The 16,033-nt window shown below is 40.1% G+C and overlaps 3 protein-coding genes across 6 annotated transcripts; all 3 read left to right on the top strand.

Moving 5' to 3' along the window:
• Window positions 1-1,104: 1,104 nt before the first annotated feature.
• On the top strand, window positions 1,105-7,035 carry LOC121185377 (V-type proton ATPase subunit d 1). The gene is made up of 8 exons (XM_041043427.1): window positions 1,105-1,294; window positions 3,226-3,397; window positions 3,890-4,068; window positions 4,210-4,289; window positions 4,654-4,731; window positions 4,900-5,076; window positions 5,458-5,535; window positions 5,722-7,035. Exons 1-8 carry the CDS (start codon window positions 1,168-1,170, stop codon window positions 5,881-5,883), a joined length of 1,053 nt encoding a protein of 350 aa, XP_040899361.1. The 5' UTR covers window positions 1,105-1,167; the 3' UTR covers window positions 5,884-7,035.
• A 419-nt stretch (window positions 7,036-7,454) lies between these two features.
• Window positions 7,455-10,846, top strand: foxr1 (forkhead box R1). 2 transcript variants are annotated; one of them, XM_041038977.1, is made up of 7 exons: window positions 7,455-7,582; window positions 7,845-7,937; window positions 8,601-8,830; window positions 9,217-9,279; window positions 9,608-9,735; window positions 9,915-10,147; window positions 10,771-10,846. In XM_041038977.1, exons 1-7 carry the CDS (start codon window positions 7,462-7,464, stop codon window positions 10,794-10,796), a joined length of 894 nt encoding a protein of 297 aa, XP_040894911.1. In that variant the 5' UTR covers window positions 7,455-7,461; the 3' UTR covers window positions 10,797-10,846. The 2 variants fall into 2 exon arrangements, with proteins under 2 accessions (XP_040894911.1, XP_040894827.1); XM_041038893.1 differs by lacking the exon at window positions 10,771-10,846 and adding an exon at window positions 10,405-10,490.
• LOC121182196 (secretory phospholipase A2 receptor-like) lies at window positions 10,846-15,604 on the top strand. 3 transcript variants are annotated; one of them, XM_041038614.1, is made up of 6 exons: window positions 10,846-10,957; window positions 11,187-11,357; window positions 12,231-12,449; window positions 13,357-13,571; window positions 14,088-14,389; window positions 14,878-15,604. In XM_041038614.1, exons 2-6 carry the CDS (start codon window positions 11,197-11,199, stop codon window positions 15,061-15,063), a joined length of 1,083 nt encoding a protein of 360 aa, XP_040894548.1. In that variant the 5' UTR covers window positions 10,846-10,957; window positions 11,187-11,196; the 3' UTR covers window positions 15,064-15,604. The 3 variants fall into 3 exon arrangements, with proteins under 3 accessions (XP_040894548.1, XP_040894630.1, XP_040894713.1); XM_041038696.1 differs by having other exon boundaries at window positions 10,882-10,952; XM_041038779.1 differs by lacking the exons at window positions 10,846-10,957; window positions 11,187-11,357 and adding an exon at window positions 11,605-12,113.
• Window positions 15,605-16,033: the final 429 nt, after the last annotated feature.

The raw sequence follows: 16,033 nt of genomic DNA, 5'->3' as shown, positions 1-16,033 counted from the left end.
TAAAATTATACACTAAAGAGTTATAATTAAGGGGACGAGTGTACTGGACCTTTGTCAGAATTACTATAGCCAGTAGAGGGCACCTTATCACTCAGTCAATCAATCAATCAATCAATCAGACTTTAATTGTATAGCACTTTTCATACAAACACAACGTAACACAAAAATACATTTCTGTGTCTGTAATTTATAAACATTGAAAATGACATTTACTGTAGATTCATTAAGCTGCAGCTGGGATCTGGTTGTTTTTATATCCCTTCACACAAAATAAAGGAAGCATGCAAAGACTGAAATGTTTTTAGACACTAAAAATAAATCTTTGTCTCAGGAACACTCTGCACTGATGTTTTAGCTTTGATTGAGGTTTAAGTCAAGTATGGTATTTTACAATCTTGCAGAGGAAGGTGATTAGATTTTTGAGTCCTAGGGTCTGCAGTTTCTGTGCAGCTCTAACAAACTCCATCAGTCAGAAGGACAGAGCAACCTGTATGTGTGTGAAACCACACATTAACTGTACCAGTTAAAGGCTTATCATGGCACTGAAACCACGACAGCAGACAGTTTGGATTCTGGTATTTCCCAACATTATTCTAATGTCCTTATAAATGTGTTTTTTAGAAGATAAAAAAGATAAATATAATCAATAAACAGAAAATACTTTACAATACACTTTGTATTGTATACTTTGTAGTGCTGTGTAAATAAAATATTCCATTTGTTGACTCCAGCACAACATTTTTACAAAGCTTAGCATGCCCTGCTCTCTGCTGGCCGAAACCATGTACAACACTTTCCAAAAGTGCACTTGCTCTGCTTGGAATAATAACTTGTGTCTGATGTGTTTTAAGATAAAAGTATAAACACCTTACTACTGTATATTTTCTTTATTTGTGTGTATATATATAAAGTAATAAATACACAAACAAATAAAATAGTTAAAAGATTAAAACAAACTAAACATATTTTTAAAACACAGCATAGTACATCTATATGTACATATGATGTGGTGGTACAAACTATGCAATAACCATAGACTGTACACACGCGCGCGCCGTCATCTGACTGATCAGATGATGGTCACGTGCTTCAGTCAGCTGATGCTAACGCTAACCGGACGGTCGGACGGTTCTCCTGCTGCAGAGACGGATCTGACGGTCAGACAGGATGCCTTTCTCCGAGCTGTATTTTAATGTCGATAATGGCTACCTGGAGGGGCTGGTCAGAGGCTTTAAAGCCGGAATACTGTCCCAGGCGGATTATTTAAACCTCGTTCAATGCGAGACCCTGGAAGGTGAGTTTAAACAGATGGTCGCTAACGGCTAATAGCTAGCTACCCTGGGCTAATCTCTCTAGCTAACGTCGTTCTCATTGCTAGTTAGCAGTTAGCTAGGTTTAACTCCGCGATAAGGTTGCTTTTATTCGTACAATTCAACGTATCAGTTTATAGTATTATCACGTAGAGCTGCTCATTAAGCTTCACAATGACAATTTGCACAGATTAAAGGAGAAATATAATTCAACGCTCTCTAATCTCTCTACACAGCTAACGCAATGCTAACTTAAGCTAAGTCAGTGTAATTGGGTGTTGTGTCGTTTATTGATCAACGATGGGCTTTTTTTTCTAAGAGGAAGTGAAAGTACAGAGGATTTACGCTGTTTCTTTCAGCTTTCACAAAATTACACATTTCTGTTACACCGACGTTTTAACTGTGCTGCTTGTGGTTGTTTTCTGGTTAACATCAATGTTTTGTTTTATTGCGAAGCAAACATGTGATATGATCTGTAAAAGATCATACCGGCGGTTCTGTTATACAACTCTACTGCACAATCCTGTGGATTATTTTACTAACAGTACTTATAAATGTGTTTTTTTCCACTACTCGCAGCATCTGTACAGCATCGGAATCAAAGAAAGGAAAATTAGTCACAGTGGACATACTCTTTAGTTTTATTTTCAAAGGTTCATCAAGTATTAATCGTATTGTGTATGTGCAGATTCATGTAGAGAGTCTTCACTATTACACAATAATAATGTAACATTTGCACCAAAGGCCTGATGTTCACTGATAGTTTGTGTATTTCAAACAATATCAAGTCTGAGGTTAGAAAAGAAATTTTACGTCCTCAAACTCAGCTGCAATGATCAGCCGATTGATACAAAATAGTTAATAAACTATTTGGTTATCAATAGTTACTTTTAGTTTGAGTTTTTTTTTAAACAAAAATGCCATTTGTGGTTACAGCTTCTCATATGTGTATATTTTTCTGTTTTTCTCAGTCTGGCTTACGGATTGTTCTGACAATCTAACAATGAATCGACTAACAAACAGCTAATTGAATAAGAGAGAAAATAATTGTCAGATTAATCAGTGATGGAAATAATTGTCAGTTGTTGTCCTGTACACAACATTCAAATATAGAAGGCTGTCAAAGTCTTAGTCTCGTAGTCAGTTATATACCTGGTTCCCATAGAAGTGTTATTTCTTTTTAGTTGAATTTTTATACAGTTAAAGTGGTAAATAAACTTGAACTGCTTTGTCTGGACACACCTGTGCAGAGGAGAGCATAGACTCCCCAACCCATGCATTACACCCTGACAAGAAGCACCTGATGAATCAAGATTTTGCAGAGGTAGTATAGACCTGTCTACAGTGCTCATCAGATAACAGCAGGCTTACCAGATGACACAAGAATTTGTGATTACCATCATAGGAGAAATATAATTAGCTGCAATATAAAATATCAATATGTAGAGAGAATTGGCTAAAACGTGCAAAAATTCTGGTATCGTCGTTAGGTGTGTTTTAAGATCAACATCATTGATGAATCTGATGATTATTTTTTTCAATTCTCTGATCAATTGTTTGGTCTATGAAACATCAGAGACCTGGGGAAAATGTCCTTACCAACATCTCCATAGTACTTTTTCTGTCCAACTAACAGCCCAGAACCCTGAGAGATTCACTTCACCATATGATGAGAAAAAGCAGCCAGTTGTCAGATTTCTGAAACTGGAACCATTCACTGTTTGGCATTTTTAGTTGAAATTCACTTCAACTATTAATCAGAAAAGTTGCTGGTTATTTTTTAAACACTGATCGATCAAATGACTGTTTTTGCTGTAGATCACAGTTTAGTTTTTTTTTTTTTTTTTTTTTGATAAACACCTTAAAACACCAATCAGAGGCTTTCTAATCAGCTGTCCGTGCGTCTCCCCTGCAGATCTGAAGCTCCACCTGCAGAGCACAGACTATGGCAGCTTCCTGGCCAACGAGGCATCTCCTCTCACCGTGTCGGTTATTGATGACAAGCTGAAGGAGAAGATGGTGGTGGAGTTTCGCCACATGAGGAACCAGTCGTACGAGCCGCTGGCCAGCTTTATGGACTTCATCACGTAAGCAAAAAGCCGCCGCGTTGAAATAAACTTCTTGGACCATAATATTCCTTACAAATGTTCTGTTATGGAGCTTTAAAGTCGCAATAAATTATTTTTACACTGTGTACGTCAATGTCTCGACACCTTGTGTGACACCTGAAAACATTTCCCCAAATTTCACCTTGTGTAAACCATGAAAACCACGACCGTTAGATTGATATGTGAACACGGTGATGTACATGTGTGAAGGTCTGTCAGCCAGGGTGGTGGCCATGTCAACGTTTGTAAAATACTGAGATCAGCATGTGAATGGCTATATACAGATATACAGTCCAATACACTGTATATCTACATGCTGTAGGACCTGGATGATAATTTTTATCAAAAACCAGAAAGAGGGAAATGGTCCACAGGCTGCTCACAGAGTGATCTACCACAAGACAGATGAGTTGACTTCTTCTTCTCTATCGTGACGAATTCTCTCCTGGTCCCTTCCACGTGTGACTTCAGGTACAGCTACATGATCGATAACGTCATCCTGCTCATCACGGGCACTCTGCACCAGCGGGCCATCTCTGAGCTGGTGCCAAAGTGTCACCCACTGGGCAGCTTCGAGCAGATGGAGGCGGTCAACATCGCCCAGACCCCCGCTGAGCTGTACAACGCCATCCTCGTGGACACACCCCTGGGTATGTACCTCCATATAAACTGGAACTTAAAGGAGGATGAGAAAAGTCAACAGTAATGTGCTGTGCTGAGCAGGAGATGGCGCCAAACTTCAACATGACTTTGTGTTGATTTGATGTGAATTCTCTTCCTTTTCTTTTCAGCTGCGTTCTTCCAGGACTGTATATCTGAACAGGACTTGGATGAGATGAACATTGAAATCATTCGTAACACACTTTACAAGGTGAGAAATGTTATAGTCACCATAAACTTACTTACTACTACTTTTTGTTTTTTATTTTTGCAGTGTTCTACAGAATAAAAGGCAGGATGAACTAAAACAGCAGAAAGAGTCAAAACAAAGTAAATTTAATGGAGAGAAAACAGGCAAACAGGCAGGAGATTAAAAATCATAAGAAATACAGGAATTGTAAAAGATACTGATACTGACAACTCAGGGATTGCAATTAAGTTTTATAATATACATGATATGATATAGGATTATATTTTCTATTTTCAATTTAATATATAATTTAGAGAATGGTAATTTAAAGAATGGTCATCATCATTATTATTATTAATAATGGGATTCCTAAAATATATTTTAGGCTTATCTGGAGGCTTTCTATAAGTTCTGCTCCAACCTTGGAGGAACCACTGCTGACACCATGTGTCCTATTCTGGAGGTGAGTCTCTGCCCTGTTTTACAGGTGAAAATAAACAAACGTGCTCCTCACATGTGTACGGAAACATTGAATTGTTGTCAGGTTGATTCGTCGATGCACAGAAACAAGCTCAGTGAGCATGACTGCAGGTTAAAGCATCAGCTCAGTCACTTGTTGTCTCTGCCGCAGTTCGAGGCCGACAGGAGAGCCTTCATCATCACCATCAACTCATTCGGCACTGAGCTGTCCAAGGAGGACCGTGCCAAGCTCTTCCCCCACTGCGGCAAGCTTTACCCAGAAGGCCTTGCTCAGCTGGCCCGGGCAGATGACTACGAGCAGGTCAAGGCCGTCGCTGATTTCTATCCTGTAAGTCCAAAAACACGTGGCCTGTAGATGTCACCTGAGCATTTAAACATAAAACAAAGCCACTGATGTTATTCTACAGCTCTGTTTTTATACAGACCCTCTGATTTTATGCAGCGAAGGTGAATCCAGTGTTTCCTCTAAATATTGTGAATCATTCTGACCTGCAGAGTTTTAGATCAGCCAGCATGGTTTTGTTTGTTTGTTTGTTCTTGTTTACTTGTGTGCGTGTGTGTGTCCGGCTTGTCATATCACTTGGCTGTTTATCCGTCTCTTTTTAATGTCTAAGTCACTGTTTCTGCAAAGCTCAAAGTTCATCATACAGTTTATTCTCTCAGTTAAGAGCCTGTGCCTGTGTCTGAGCTTCCCTACTCATGTCCTCAGGAGTACAAGCTGCTGTTCGAAGGCGCCGGCAGCAATCCAGGAGACAAAACGCTGGAGGATCGTTTCTTTGAGCACGAGGTGACCCACATCATCAAGCGCACATTTTACACCCGAGCAGAGAAACAGAATTATATTGATGGATTAACAAATCACCCAAAGGCCTTTGTTTGACTCATGCTCTGATTCACTCTCTTTGCTGCTTTAACACCATCCTCCTCCTCCTGCACTTTCCCCTGATGTTCTTTCTCCTCCCTCCCCCTGCAGGTGAAGTTGAACAAGCTGGCCTTCCTCAACCAGTTCCACTTTAGTGTTTTCTACGCCTACGTGAAGCTGAAGGAGCAGGAGTGCAGGAACATTGTCTGGATCGCAGAGTGCATCGCCCAGCGGCATCGCGCCAAGATTGACAACTACATTCCCATCTTTTAAGCCTACTCGTCCTCAATCTCACCTTCCTCTCCTTCTTCCCATCTTCATTTCACTCAGTCCTATGTCTTGAACAGTGTCACAGCTCGGTGTTAAAGAATCTGATGGTTTGATGCTAAATTTTCTCCGTTCTTCACTCGTGGGTGTGAATTGGTTCTCGGCACCAGAGTTTCTTGTTAGAATGTGAGTTCCAGTCAGGCTCATTATTGCTTACAACATAAGACATATAATCACTCTGAATACCAAGCTTTTTAAACAGGAGGAGACTCACAGGAGCCTGGTCCAGCAGAGGTGGTTGGTGTTTGTTTTGACAACCTTGCAATGTAAAGGAGGGAACTCATTTGACTTTCAAAACCTCACCTCTGACTGTCTCAACTTTGACTTTCAGCGTGTTGTTTTCGGTGGCACTCCTTGTCCGCCTGACGTGTCACCGAGTAAAATTCATCAGAAGAAGAGTTTGCATTTTACTCCAGACGGTAAAGCCGCTTTCCCCAGAACTCCCAGCACAGTAAACACCAACCACCTTTCTAAGGTTCTGTTGATCTGGTCATCTGATCATATTGATATTCAGGCACGTGAAATAGCAGAAGGTGTAACATACTGTATGTTCTGGATTAATCACCAAAGTCAGGAGAAAACTTGACTGACCTTCAGCCTGTCCAGCTCAAAGCAGAGATGAAAACATTCCTCGCATCAGTCCTCGCCAGGTTCCCTATAACCGGTATTTATTTCTGTTTTAGTGCTAGGTTTTGTCAGCATGTCTGGTCATTACTGTGGTTTTCCCCAAAAACTAACGTGAAACGTGTGAGTCCCACCTGATTTGCTGTCTTAACTAGATTGTGGTTAGATATTAAAAATACAACGGGCGAACAGGAGCTTCCAGTCGTCACCATCCCTGTTCCTGTGGGAACTTTCTGTAAATGAACGTTCTGGAATGAGGCAAAATCTTGTGAGTATATGACAGATATAATGTTTAAACTTTAAAAAGATATAAATAGATATTTAAAGATGACTATATGATTTTGTTTTCTCATGCTGTAAAAATTGATTTATTGCTGTTTTGATCTGTTTCTTACTTGTGAAATGTGTACTGTAAATGTGGTAAAAAAAAAAAAAATAAACAGACTAAACTGCACTAATGCAGGTCTGCAGAAATGTAAAAGACTCATCAAATGGCTGTGAAATAGCAATTTAGTTTTTAGAGGAGGAAAAGGTCAGATGTTTGAGTTTTCACACACAAAGCAAGCAAACATTTTGTAAGTTAAAAAGCCTAAAATACAAATATAAAGAGAGATCTGACAGGGTTTCAGATACACTGTAAATCTGATCCTGATTAAATTTTTACTTAGTTTAATGTATGAAAGTGATTCAGTTTTATTCAATTGAAATGTAGTAACTTGAAGCACAAACATCTCTCTGTGAGTCCCCAGTGGTTCAGCACAGGCTGAACTCTCTTTAGGTTTAATTAAGTCCAATCAGGCCGTTCAGCTCCAGCTGCTGTATGATCGGCCTGCAGGCCTGTCAGCGAACCTGCACATCTTCTCAGAGCCTCTGCAAAACTGAGAGGAGAAACGTCCAGACATGAGCTTCCAGCTTAAAACCAGCGCTCAGCTCTTCGACCTGCACTGCTCTGTAGGCCTGACAGACTGGGACATGGACAAGGAGCTGAAACTGGCAACAACCACCGACCAGTTTTACCACGGTGACAGTTTATTCTCTTTCTTCTGTAGTTTTTGGCTTCACTGTAGGTTAAATGACAAACCAAAATCCCTGTAGCACAGAAAACCAGGTGGGTCACAGTTAAAACACATTATCACAGGGAAGGTTTGACATTTAGAAACAAGTTTCAGGTTTTAAATTACATTCAGAGGGGTGAATGAAGTCTCAAGGTTGAATCAACACATTTAAAGTTCAAAATGTGCAGTTAGATGTCTGTGTTTCGCTCTGTCCATCTCCGATGACAGATGACAAATTGAATGATCAGTATGTGGTCCAGAGGCCTTCTGCAAGAGCCTCGAGAAGAAAGGATGAATTCATCTGGTACGACAAAACCTCAGGTAAGCTGAGAGAAAAACGCTGAGTTTTTCAATAAGACGAAGGTGATAATGTCATTTTACGGCACCAGTCTTCTGTCTGTGGATCAACCGGCTAATTCAGCTATGTTTAATCTTTGAGCAGCTTTAACACAATTAACTCTAACAGTTTTCCACTTTTTTGTTAATTTCTGCTCCGTATTTGCAAAGCTTTTAAATACATATTTGAATTATTATTCTGTCATTATTTTAAAATGATCCTGTGAAATTTCAGTGTTTATCAGTAGAATGGGTCTCTGTGTATCCTTGAGGCTTAGAGGAACTGTTGAATTAGTCATTTAACAAATGTTATTAAAGCATTCATTTCCTCCCTCATAGTCTTTACCATAGGTGTCCTTTAATGTTGCCACTGTGAGACTGGATTAAATGCCTTCATTAAAATATGGAGCACAGTCCTCATATAGACCTGCTCTGTATGAGGAGTGCCTTGAGATAACTTCTGTTACGATTTGATGTTATACCAAAAAAATAGAATTGAATTAAAACTACAAAAAAAAACTAAAACTAATTTGAAATGAATAGATTTTTCATTTCACTGTGAATATGTGATTTGATGTGCTGAGGGAAACGCACTGCACTGATCTTTGTGGCACCTTGAATGTCTGCCATGGTGTTTCCGTCCGTCAGACACCTTCGTGAAACCAAACCTGTGGCTGTTAGTGAATCCTGGCATCGCCTGCCCAATCCAGTACGGAGGAGATGCAGCAGATCTGCGGACTCTCTGTGAACCTGCAGAGGAAATCCAAACACCTCTGCTGAGGCCTGCAGAGACCCAACATCCACCTGCAACAGAGCTCCACATGTTTCCCACCCATGGTGCTCCACTCCAGGAGGAACTGCTGCACCCTGAGTACATGGTACAGCACACACTGCAGACACCATCAGCGGTCTCTCTGTTCTATATGCTTCATATATACACATCTTTATCTGCATTTGGTTTGAAATTTGCTGGCTTGTTAAAGTGTTGGGTATATTTATGTATAATAATCCATTATATTTTAATAACTGATCATGTGTATTGTGTAAGAGCAGATGTTAAGCGCAGGTACCTCAGAGATTGTGCTTAAACAAAGTGCTTGAGTAAATGTACATTCCAGCTCTGGTGAGGTTACACATGAAACGATCTTAGTTTAAAAAGAAAGGGTGTAGAATTATTCAAAACCACCACAGGAATTAATGCACTAATTCAAACAATGTGAGTCTTTTTTCCTTTTATTTTTTCCCCTATATTTATAAAATCAAGAACGAAGACGTCTCCTGTCCGCCGGCTAAGAACAGACGCAAGGGGAGGACCACCAAAGCCAGGGTGAGGACACCAGGCTTAGGACTGGCCTGCTTTCCTTCACTGAGACGTAAATCTGATCAAACTATACTAAGACAGAGCTGATGAATCCGATTAGTTATTTGAGAGTTAAAGTGCCTATCGATTTTTGTTCAAACGTTAACTTTGTAGTTTCTTTTGTCCTGAATATTTATTGTTATTAATAAAAACTTATTTTAAATATCCTCAAGAGATAAAATACGTAAGTGTGGTGACTGCATGGTTTCCTCATGGTGCCCTGCAAATGTTAAAATTAAAACTCATGCACGTGCAGCACAAGTGGATTGAATGGAATTTTTGCATTTTACTCCAGGACAGTAAGACCCTGAAGCCAGGAAGCTGGCCTCGTCCACCAGTGAATTACTGCATCCTCATCGCCCTGGCACTCAAGAGCAGCCACACTGGGAGCCTCAAAGTCCAGCAGATTTATAACTTCACCAGGTCATGATTTGATAGTTTGGTAAAACGCACCCAACGGTTTTATGCAAAGGTTTAAGGTCCTCTCCCCTGTGATTATACAACACACATTCTGTTGATCAGACATTTCTGAAGTTGCCGGAAGGCAAAACTTTCAATGATAAAGTTGCATTGACGCAACATTCCTTTCTGTCCTTTCCCAGAGAGCACTTCCCCTTCTTTCAGACAGCTCCAGACGGCTGGAAGAACACCATCCGACACAACCTGTGCTTCAACACCAGCTTCCGCAAAACCTGCAACCAGCTGTGCAGAGACGGAAAGAGGAAGTCGTGTTTTTGGCACTTGACTCTTGACGGCCAGCGCCGGCTAAGGGACGAGATCCGCACGCTGACAGGAGAATCCTTCAAGCAGCTGGAGAGGAGCATGTCCCACCCAGGTGAAATGTGATAAGACATTAATCTGAGGACATGAATTCAGTCATTTGAGAACATGTCAAGTGTCACCATCACAAAACACAGGTGCCAAAATGATGATCCTTCTTATCAAACTAACCACAGCAGCTTGTAACCTCAGCTCTTACGAATACAGATATTTAAAGCTATTAGCCTAATTTCAGGGAATGAGAAACTTAACTGTGTTGTTGTGGGTGACAGGCAGAAAATATTTATTACTAATTAATGTTTTCTGTTTCAGATATAATTCGGAGTTTACTTGCACTGTGACAGGAGTTGGAAAAGTGTCAGAGTTGAAATCAATGCATAATAAAACTTAATATACAGAATGTTTTCTTCTCTGTTATGTATTATTCATGTATTCTGTAATCTCTCCCTGAGCTTCAATACCAACCACCAAGATTTCACTTTGTCCTCCTTGAGTTGAAAATTAGTCTCTGTCTACTAAACTTACCTTTCTAAGAAAGGACTGCAATCACCAACAGTTCCAGTGATTTAAAACAGTGATTCAGAGGAGTTTTATTTGCCTGCCTCCTGGTGTTTCTAGAGCGTAACATGACTTTTTTTCATGTCTGTAGCTAAAATTTTCCCTTTCATTTGCCAATAGTCAAATGGTTTCCGGAGGTGCTGTGACAGGGAGCTCAGGTGTGTCTGCTAGTCAAATGATTGTTGATACAAGAAACGCAAAGTAGTGAGACGCACAGTCTGATGTTGGAGACTCATTGACCAGCATTGAGTGTTTCTCACAGAAGACATTCCTGCACAAGAGACAGCAAACCAACGCATTGGGTCAGGTAACAACATCAACTGAACACACTAACACTGGGGTTCCCTCCATTAGTGGGTTTTTGTTTGTTTTTGTCATATCTGGTATCACATTATTCACAAATATGCTTTGCACAAGACACTAAGATGTCCATGACTGTATTTACCTGCTGAGCAGTTTTAAAAGTTGTCAGACTGTTTATCCTCACTACACACAATAGCACAGAGTGGTTCAATATGATGCTCTCTGTACAACAGGATTGTGGTGATGATGATGATGATGATGATGATGAAGAGCAGCCTCTCAGGAGCCTTCCTGGTCCTCCTCCTCTGCAGTGATGTGTCTGGACAATCTGTGTTGTTGAAATTTTACACATTCGTCCAAGATTATAAAACCTGGCAGGACGCTCAAAGCTTCTGCAGGAATGGGTAGGGGTTTCTTTTTATTCACATTAGTGTCAATAGCTCATCAGAACAAGACATCAAAATTGTTTCTGAAAAAAAGGAAAAGACCAAAAGTTCAAAACTTTCAGACCAAATACCTGAAAACTGTGTTTTGTCTGTTTGCTTATTATTGCAGGGTGATATGCTAACATGCTAACATGCTAAACTATAGGTGCACTTTTATCCACCTTTTTTTGTGCATTAAAAAACCTGCGTGGAAACACAGAACAAACCTCACAAATAACGATCAGCTGATGTGGAACTGTTGGTGTATCGATAAAAGCAAAATACGACAAAGTGCAATGGAAACAGACCTGAGGAAAAAATCATGATGTACATGAAACATGTGACTTAAACACTCACTGAAGTTTCTGCTTCAATAAAGAGACTAAAAAAAGCAGCAGGTGAAAACATCAGACTCTGTGATGAGGAGACTATAACATTTCTCACATTAATACATGGGACAAATGGAAATGCATTATTTCCATCTTGTCTTTTTTTTCATATTTGTTTCCACCATTTGAGGTTTGACTTAAAGAATACGTCATCTTGTTGCACCTTCTTCTCCTACAGTGGTTTAATGGCATCCAACTGGAGAAGTAGTGTAACCCACTGCTTATCTCCATGATCTTTATTCTAACCGCAGACTCTCATTGACCCCGATGGTTTGTTCACAAGTTGTTTTCTCTGCTGTTTGAAAGTGAATGATTTTCAAATAGCTTTTAATCGCACAGCATTCAGGTAAATGTAAAATATGGAAAAAGGAAAATGTAACAAATGAGCAAAACCTCAAGCTGTTTCTGACTCGAGGTTTCGCTGTGCAGATAAAAATCTCGATTTTCTTTTTTGTCCAAACAGCTCACCAAACTACAATGACTTGGCCACCATGACTACAGATTCAGATATTTCAAGAATGTATTTACATCAATTTCGTGCATGGATTGGGCTAAAAAAGAGCGGTTCAGATTCCTGGCTTTGGCCTGATGGACAAAGTGACTTATTCAGTTATACCTGGGAGTCGAACGAACCAAACAGCGGTGAGGACTGTGCTTCCATCTTTAACACCAGGAACAACAAGTGAGACTTTTCTAACACCATTTTAAAAACTGTAACAGTTTTGTTTGATGTTAACCAGATTCACTTCAATTCACATGTATTTACTCTTACTGCTGAGCACTCTACCTGTGCACACCGAGGTGCTTCATATTTTGTAACATGATTTAAAACTTTGTATCTGCTGTTATAGCTAGAGTTGAGAAGTGTGAGTCCTGATTTTCATAATGTACAGAAATGAATGGAAACTGATGGCTGCCAGGAGTTTCATGAAGTCAAGCACCATTTTGAAATTGTGTTGGCTGTGCTGTAATCAATCAAGTAATCATTTTATTTATATAGTGCTTCACAATAGACAAAAAAGTATAATAGAGCACAAGGTTTGGGTTTAGGTTACTAAAGCCTTACTTTAGGTTTAACAGAAGAGGAAAGAGAGCCAAGACTTTCTATCCTCCTCGGGATAAAGCCTGCTGGGGAAGACAAAAAGACAGACCAGTTTTTCTTCTGTATTTCTGACAAAGTAGCAGCTTAAAAACTGTTTGCTGCAGTATTGAGGTGCACTGGTGTTACCCCAGGTGTCTGAAATCCAAAGGATTGTGACTTTAAACTCTTAATGAACGACAAAAAAAGATTTCTTTGCCCCTGAAATTTAACTTTGATTGTTACTTATTTAGTCAGGAGTTGTATAACATTTGAAACCTTGTCTTCAGGGGCTTTAAGAAAACACACACAAATATATACAGCTATACACCTCGTGTAGCGGGGTAGGGACAGAATTCAAAAATCTAAAGCATGATTTGATTTGGAAAAGGGTCACGTAAAAAGGACAAACTGGATGAATGCATCAAATTCTTCCAAATTCTCAGTTTCTTATTTTCTTTCTCTCTAATATTGTTTGTTTGTTTGTTTCTTTCTTTCTTTCTCTTGAAAGGATTTATGGCGCCAGATGTGAAAGATATTTCTTCTTCATCTGTTCCAAGTCGGATGGAAACTACCACTATGAATTTATACCTCTGACGAAGACATGGTCAGAGGCCCAGGACTACTGCAGGAATAATAAAAGTGATCTGGCAGTTCTCAAATACTTATCAGACCCACATTTTTCTGGAAACAGCTTTCCGATCTGGGTTGGACTGTACAGAGATGGTAAACACTAACACACTTGCAGCTTGTCATGGTTTTATGAACTGTTCTTTTGTATTCAGCCCAGTAACTTGTCCATTGGTGAGTTTTTCTTTCTAAGATGATACCACAGCTGTTAAGTCCCCCTCTCAAATAGCTAAATGTCCGTCTCACAATAAGTAGCCTCTCAAGACCCAGACTTTATGGTTCTGTAGCTTTTTGACAACAATGCACATCAGCAGACAAAAAGTTGAAAATGTGGTATTGAGTGCTGGCAAAAGCTGCAACCAACAGGGTTGATTTCACTTCCCTCATGATGAAAACTGAGCACACGCTCTGCAGTTTGTCTGCAGTGTGATAAGGAGCTGAGGACTCTATAACCAACTCCCTTCACCTCCTGAAACACATAGAAGCGAGCAAACTCCTACTATTTGATCATTTTTTTCTTGTTTTTTCTTCTTTTCTTGCTCTCAGTGCAGTTCATGGTAGGATGAATTTTACCTCTGTTGTGATGCTGAACTTTCAACATCTGTTCTGCAGGGGAAACATGGAGCTGGAGCTCAGGGTTTTCAGAGTACAGAAATTGGAAATCAGGTGGCCAAAGTAACAACGGAGACTGTGTCACCATCCTCTCAACAAATAAAGAGATGGTTGCCCGACCCTGCTCCGACCGCTTTCCCTTCATATGCTACAGGGACAACCTGGTCTTGATAAACGACAGCAAGACCTGGTACGAAGCGCTGGACCATTGCAGAGCCCTTGGCTTGGAGTTGGTCAGCGTGCAGCCTGGACCAGACCATAAGTACATGATGGCCAAGATCATGGCGGCCAACACGGAGGAGGTGGGTTCACATTCAGCCACATATGTAAGAAATGCTGGCATGAGATCTGTTTTTGTAAGTGCTGTTTGTTACGGTGAGTTAACGCAGACAACAACAGAGAAGCTTTCTCCAGAATATAAAGGAAAGTAAACAGGAGATCTGAGGAGGGAGGCGTCACACTCTGGTTTGCCTCTGTGTTGTGTGCCCACCTGCACATGCTCATCAGCGTCTCTCTGTCCTTGCACCCACCAGCCCGGCCCATAAACTTCACATTAAGATTACCTCATGCACATAAAAATAGTTTTCCTAGACTCTTGGAATGTACAGACTTTAAACCTTAATGGGCTGAAAATTATAATAATACAAAGAGTAATAAATGAGCTTGTTTTATAGATGTCTCTTTTATAATGGTGATCTGTGGGGAAAATGCTTTGTAGACTGCAGGGTTTTTTTTGTTGCAGCTCTGTTAATACATCCATGGAGGTTCATTAGTCGTTTCCTCTCACTAGGTGTGGACAGGCCTTCATTTCCTGGGCGGTGACTGGCTGTGGATTAACGGGGCTGATATGTTGTACTCTGACCTGCCCGTTTGCCCCATCAACGGGCAGCACTGTGGAGTCTTAACCAAGAATAACACAAAGAGTATAGAGACCAGACGCTGTTCAGAGAAGAGGAACTTCCTGTGTTACAAGTAAGACTGACATCACTACAATCATCACTCCAAGAACGTCCTGCATCTACTATCTACCTTCTGTGTTTGTGTTCACATGCCACCAAAATTTTGATGACGACGACATGAAAATGATATGAAGTGTGCTTTTTTCTTCTAAAGTTTTTACTCGTGCCAGAAATTTAAGCAAATCTTCTAATTAGCAGCCTTCTAATCTCATAGATTATATATCAGCTCAGTAAAAGTTGTGCTCAGCTTTGTACTCATTACTCCTTTCTCTCACAATAAATAGAAGTAACTTGGAGTACTGTAGACAACTTAAATTTCTTTATCATAAAGACCAAGCTCAGAAATGCAAAGGAAAACTGGGAAACACAAGCAAATAAGAAAAACAAACCAAAACACTGGTGATATAATAAAGTTGTAATTTTTCTTTACATTTCATATCTGAGCTCTCTGTTGAATTTTGTCATGATAATAATAGCTTTGAGTTGCCATTACTATCTACAGTAACATGTTTTTGCGTAACAAGTAAATTTCCCTGCTATGGGATCAATAAAGTTCTTATCTCATCTCGTCTCATCTCATCTTTTGTTAACGGACACACTAAACTCGAATCTCTGACACACCAAACTCAAACGTAAAAGTAAGACCTCTCCAAAAACCCGTTCAAAACTCACTTTGAACCATGTCCATGTTGTAATGGAAGCACTGGAGATGAAACTGATGCCGGCTGTGATCAGAGTGTTGCTGTGCAGAGAAACACACTCACTGTAAATCATTGCAGTCAGCTGGATGAGTGAGTATCAGTGTTGGCAGGCGGGCCAACACACACACACACACACACACACACACACACACACACACACACACACACAAACTAATCACTCTTGGTTTCCCCTGGTGGTCACATGGCTCCATAGAAAACAATGGCAGAAATATAAGAATTTCATGTATCAGCCTACAAAGGGAAAACGGTTCAATCTGGTGAAATA

Source organism: Toxotes jaculatrix, chromosome 1, assembly GCF_017976425.1.
Source record: "Toxotes jaculatrix isolate fToxJac2 chromosome 1, fToxJac2.pri, whole genome shotgun sequence".
NCBI classification, from domain to species: domain Eukaryota; kingdom Metazoa; phylum Chordata; class Actinopteri; family Toxotidae; genus Toxotes; species Toxotes jaculatrix.
Note: the sequence above shows the minus strand (reverse complement) of the source record. Positions and strands in the feature narration are given on the sequence as shown.

Coding starts and splice junctions, on each gene's coding strand:
- LOC121185377 (XM_041043427.1), top strand. CDS start 1,168: ATGCCTTTCTCCGAGCTGTATTTTAATGTCGATAATGGCTACCTGGAG. Junction 4,290..4,653: donor TTCGTAACACACTTTACAAG/GTGAGAAATGTT, acceptor AATATATTTTAG/GCTTATCTGGAGGCTTTCTA. Junction 5,536..5,721: donor ATCGTTTCTTTGAGCACGAG/GTGACCCACATC, acceptor CTCCCCCTGCAG/GTGAAGTTGAACAAGCTGGC.
- foxr1 (XM_041038893.1), top strand. CDS start 7,462: ATGAGCTTCCAGCTTAAAACCAGCGCTCAGCTCTTCGACCTGCACTGC. Junction 7,583..7,844: donor CACCGACCAGTTTTACCACG/GTGACAGTTTAT, acceptor CTCCGATGACAG/ATGACAAATTGAATGATCAG. Junction 8,831..9,216: donor TGCTGCACCCTGAGTACATG/GTACAGCACACA, acceptor TATAAAATCAAG/AACGAAGACGTCTCCTGTCC.
- LOC121182196 (XM_041038614.1), top strand. CDS start 11,197: ATGATGATGATGATGATGATGATGAAGAGCAGCCTCTCAGGAGCCTTC. Junction 11,358..12,230: donor CAAAGCTTCTGCAGGAATGG/GTAGGGGTTTCT, acceptor TTGTCCAAACAG/CTCACCAAACTACAATGACT. Junction 12,450..13,356: donor TTTAACACCAGGAACAACAA/GTGAGACTTTTC, acceptor TTCTCTTGAAAG/GATTTATGGCGCCAGATGTG.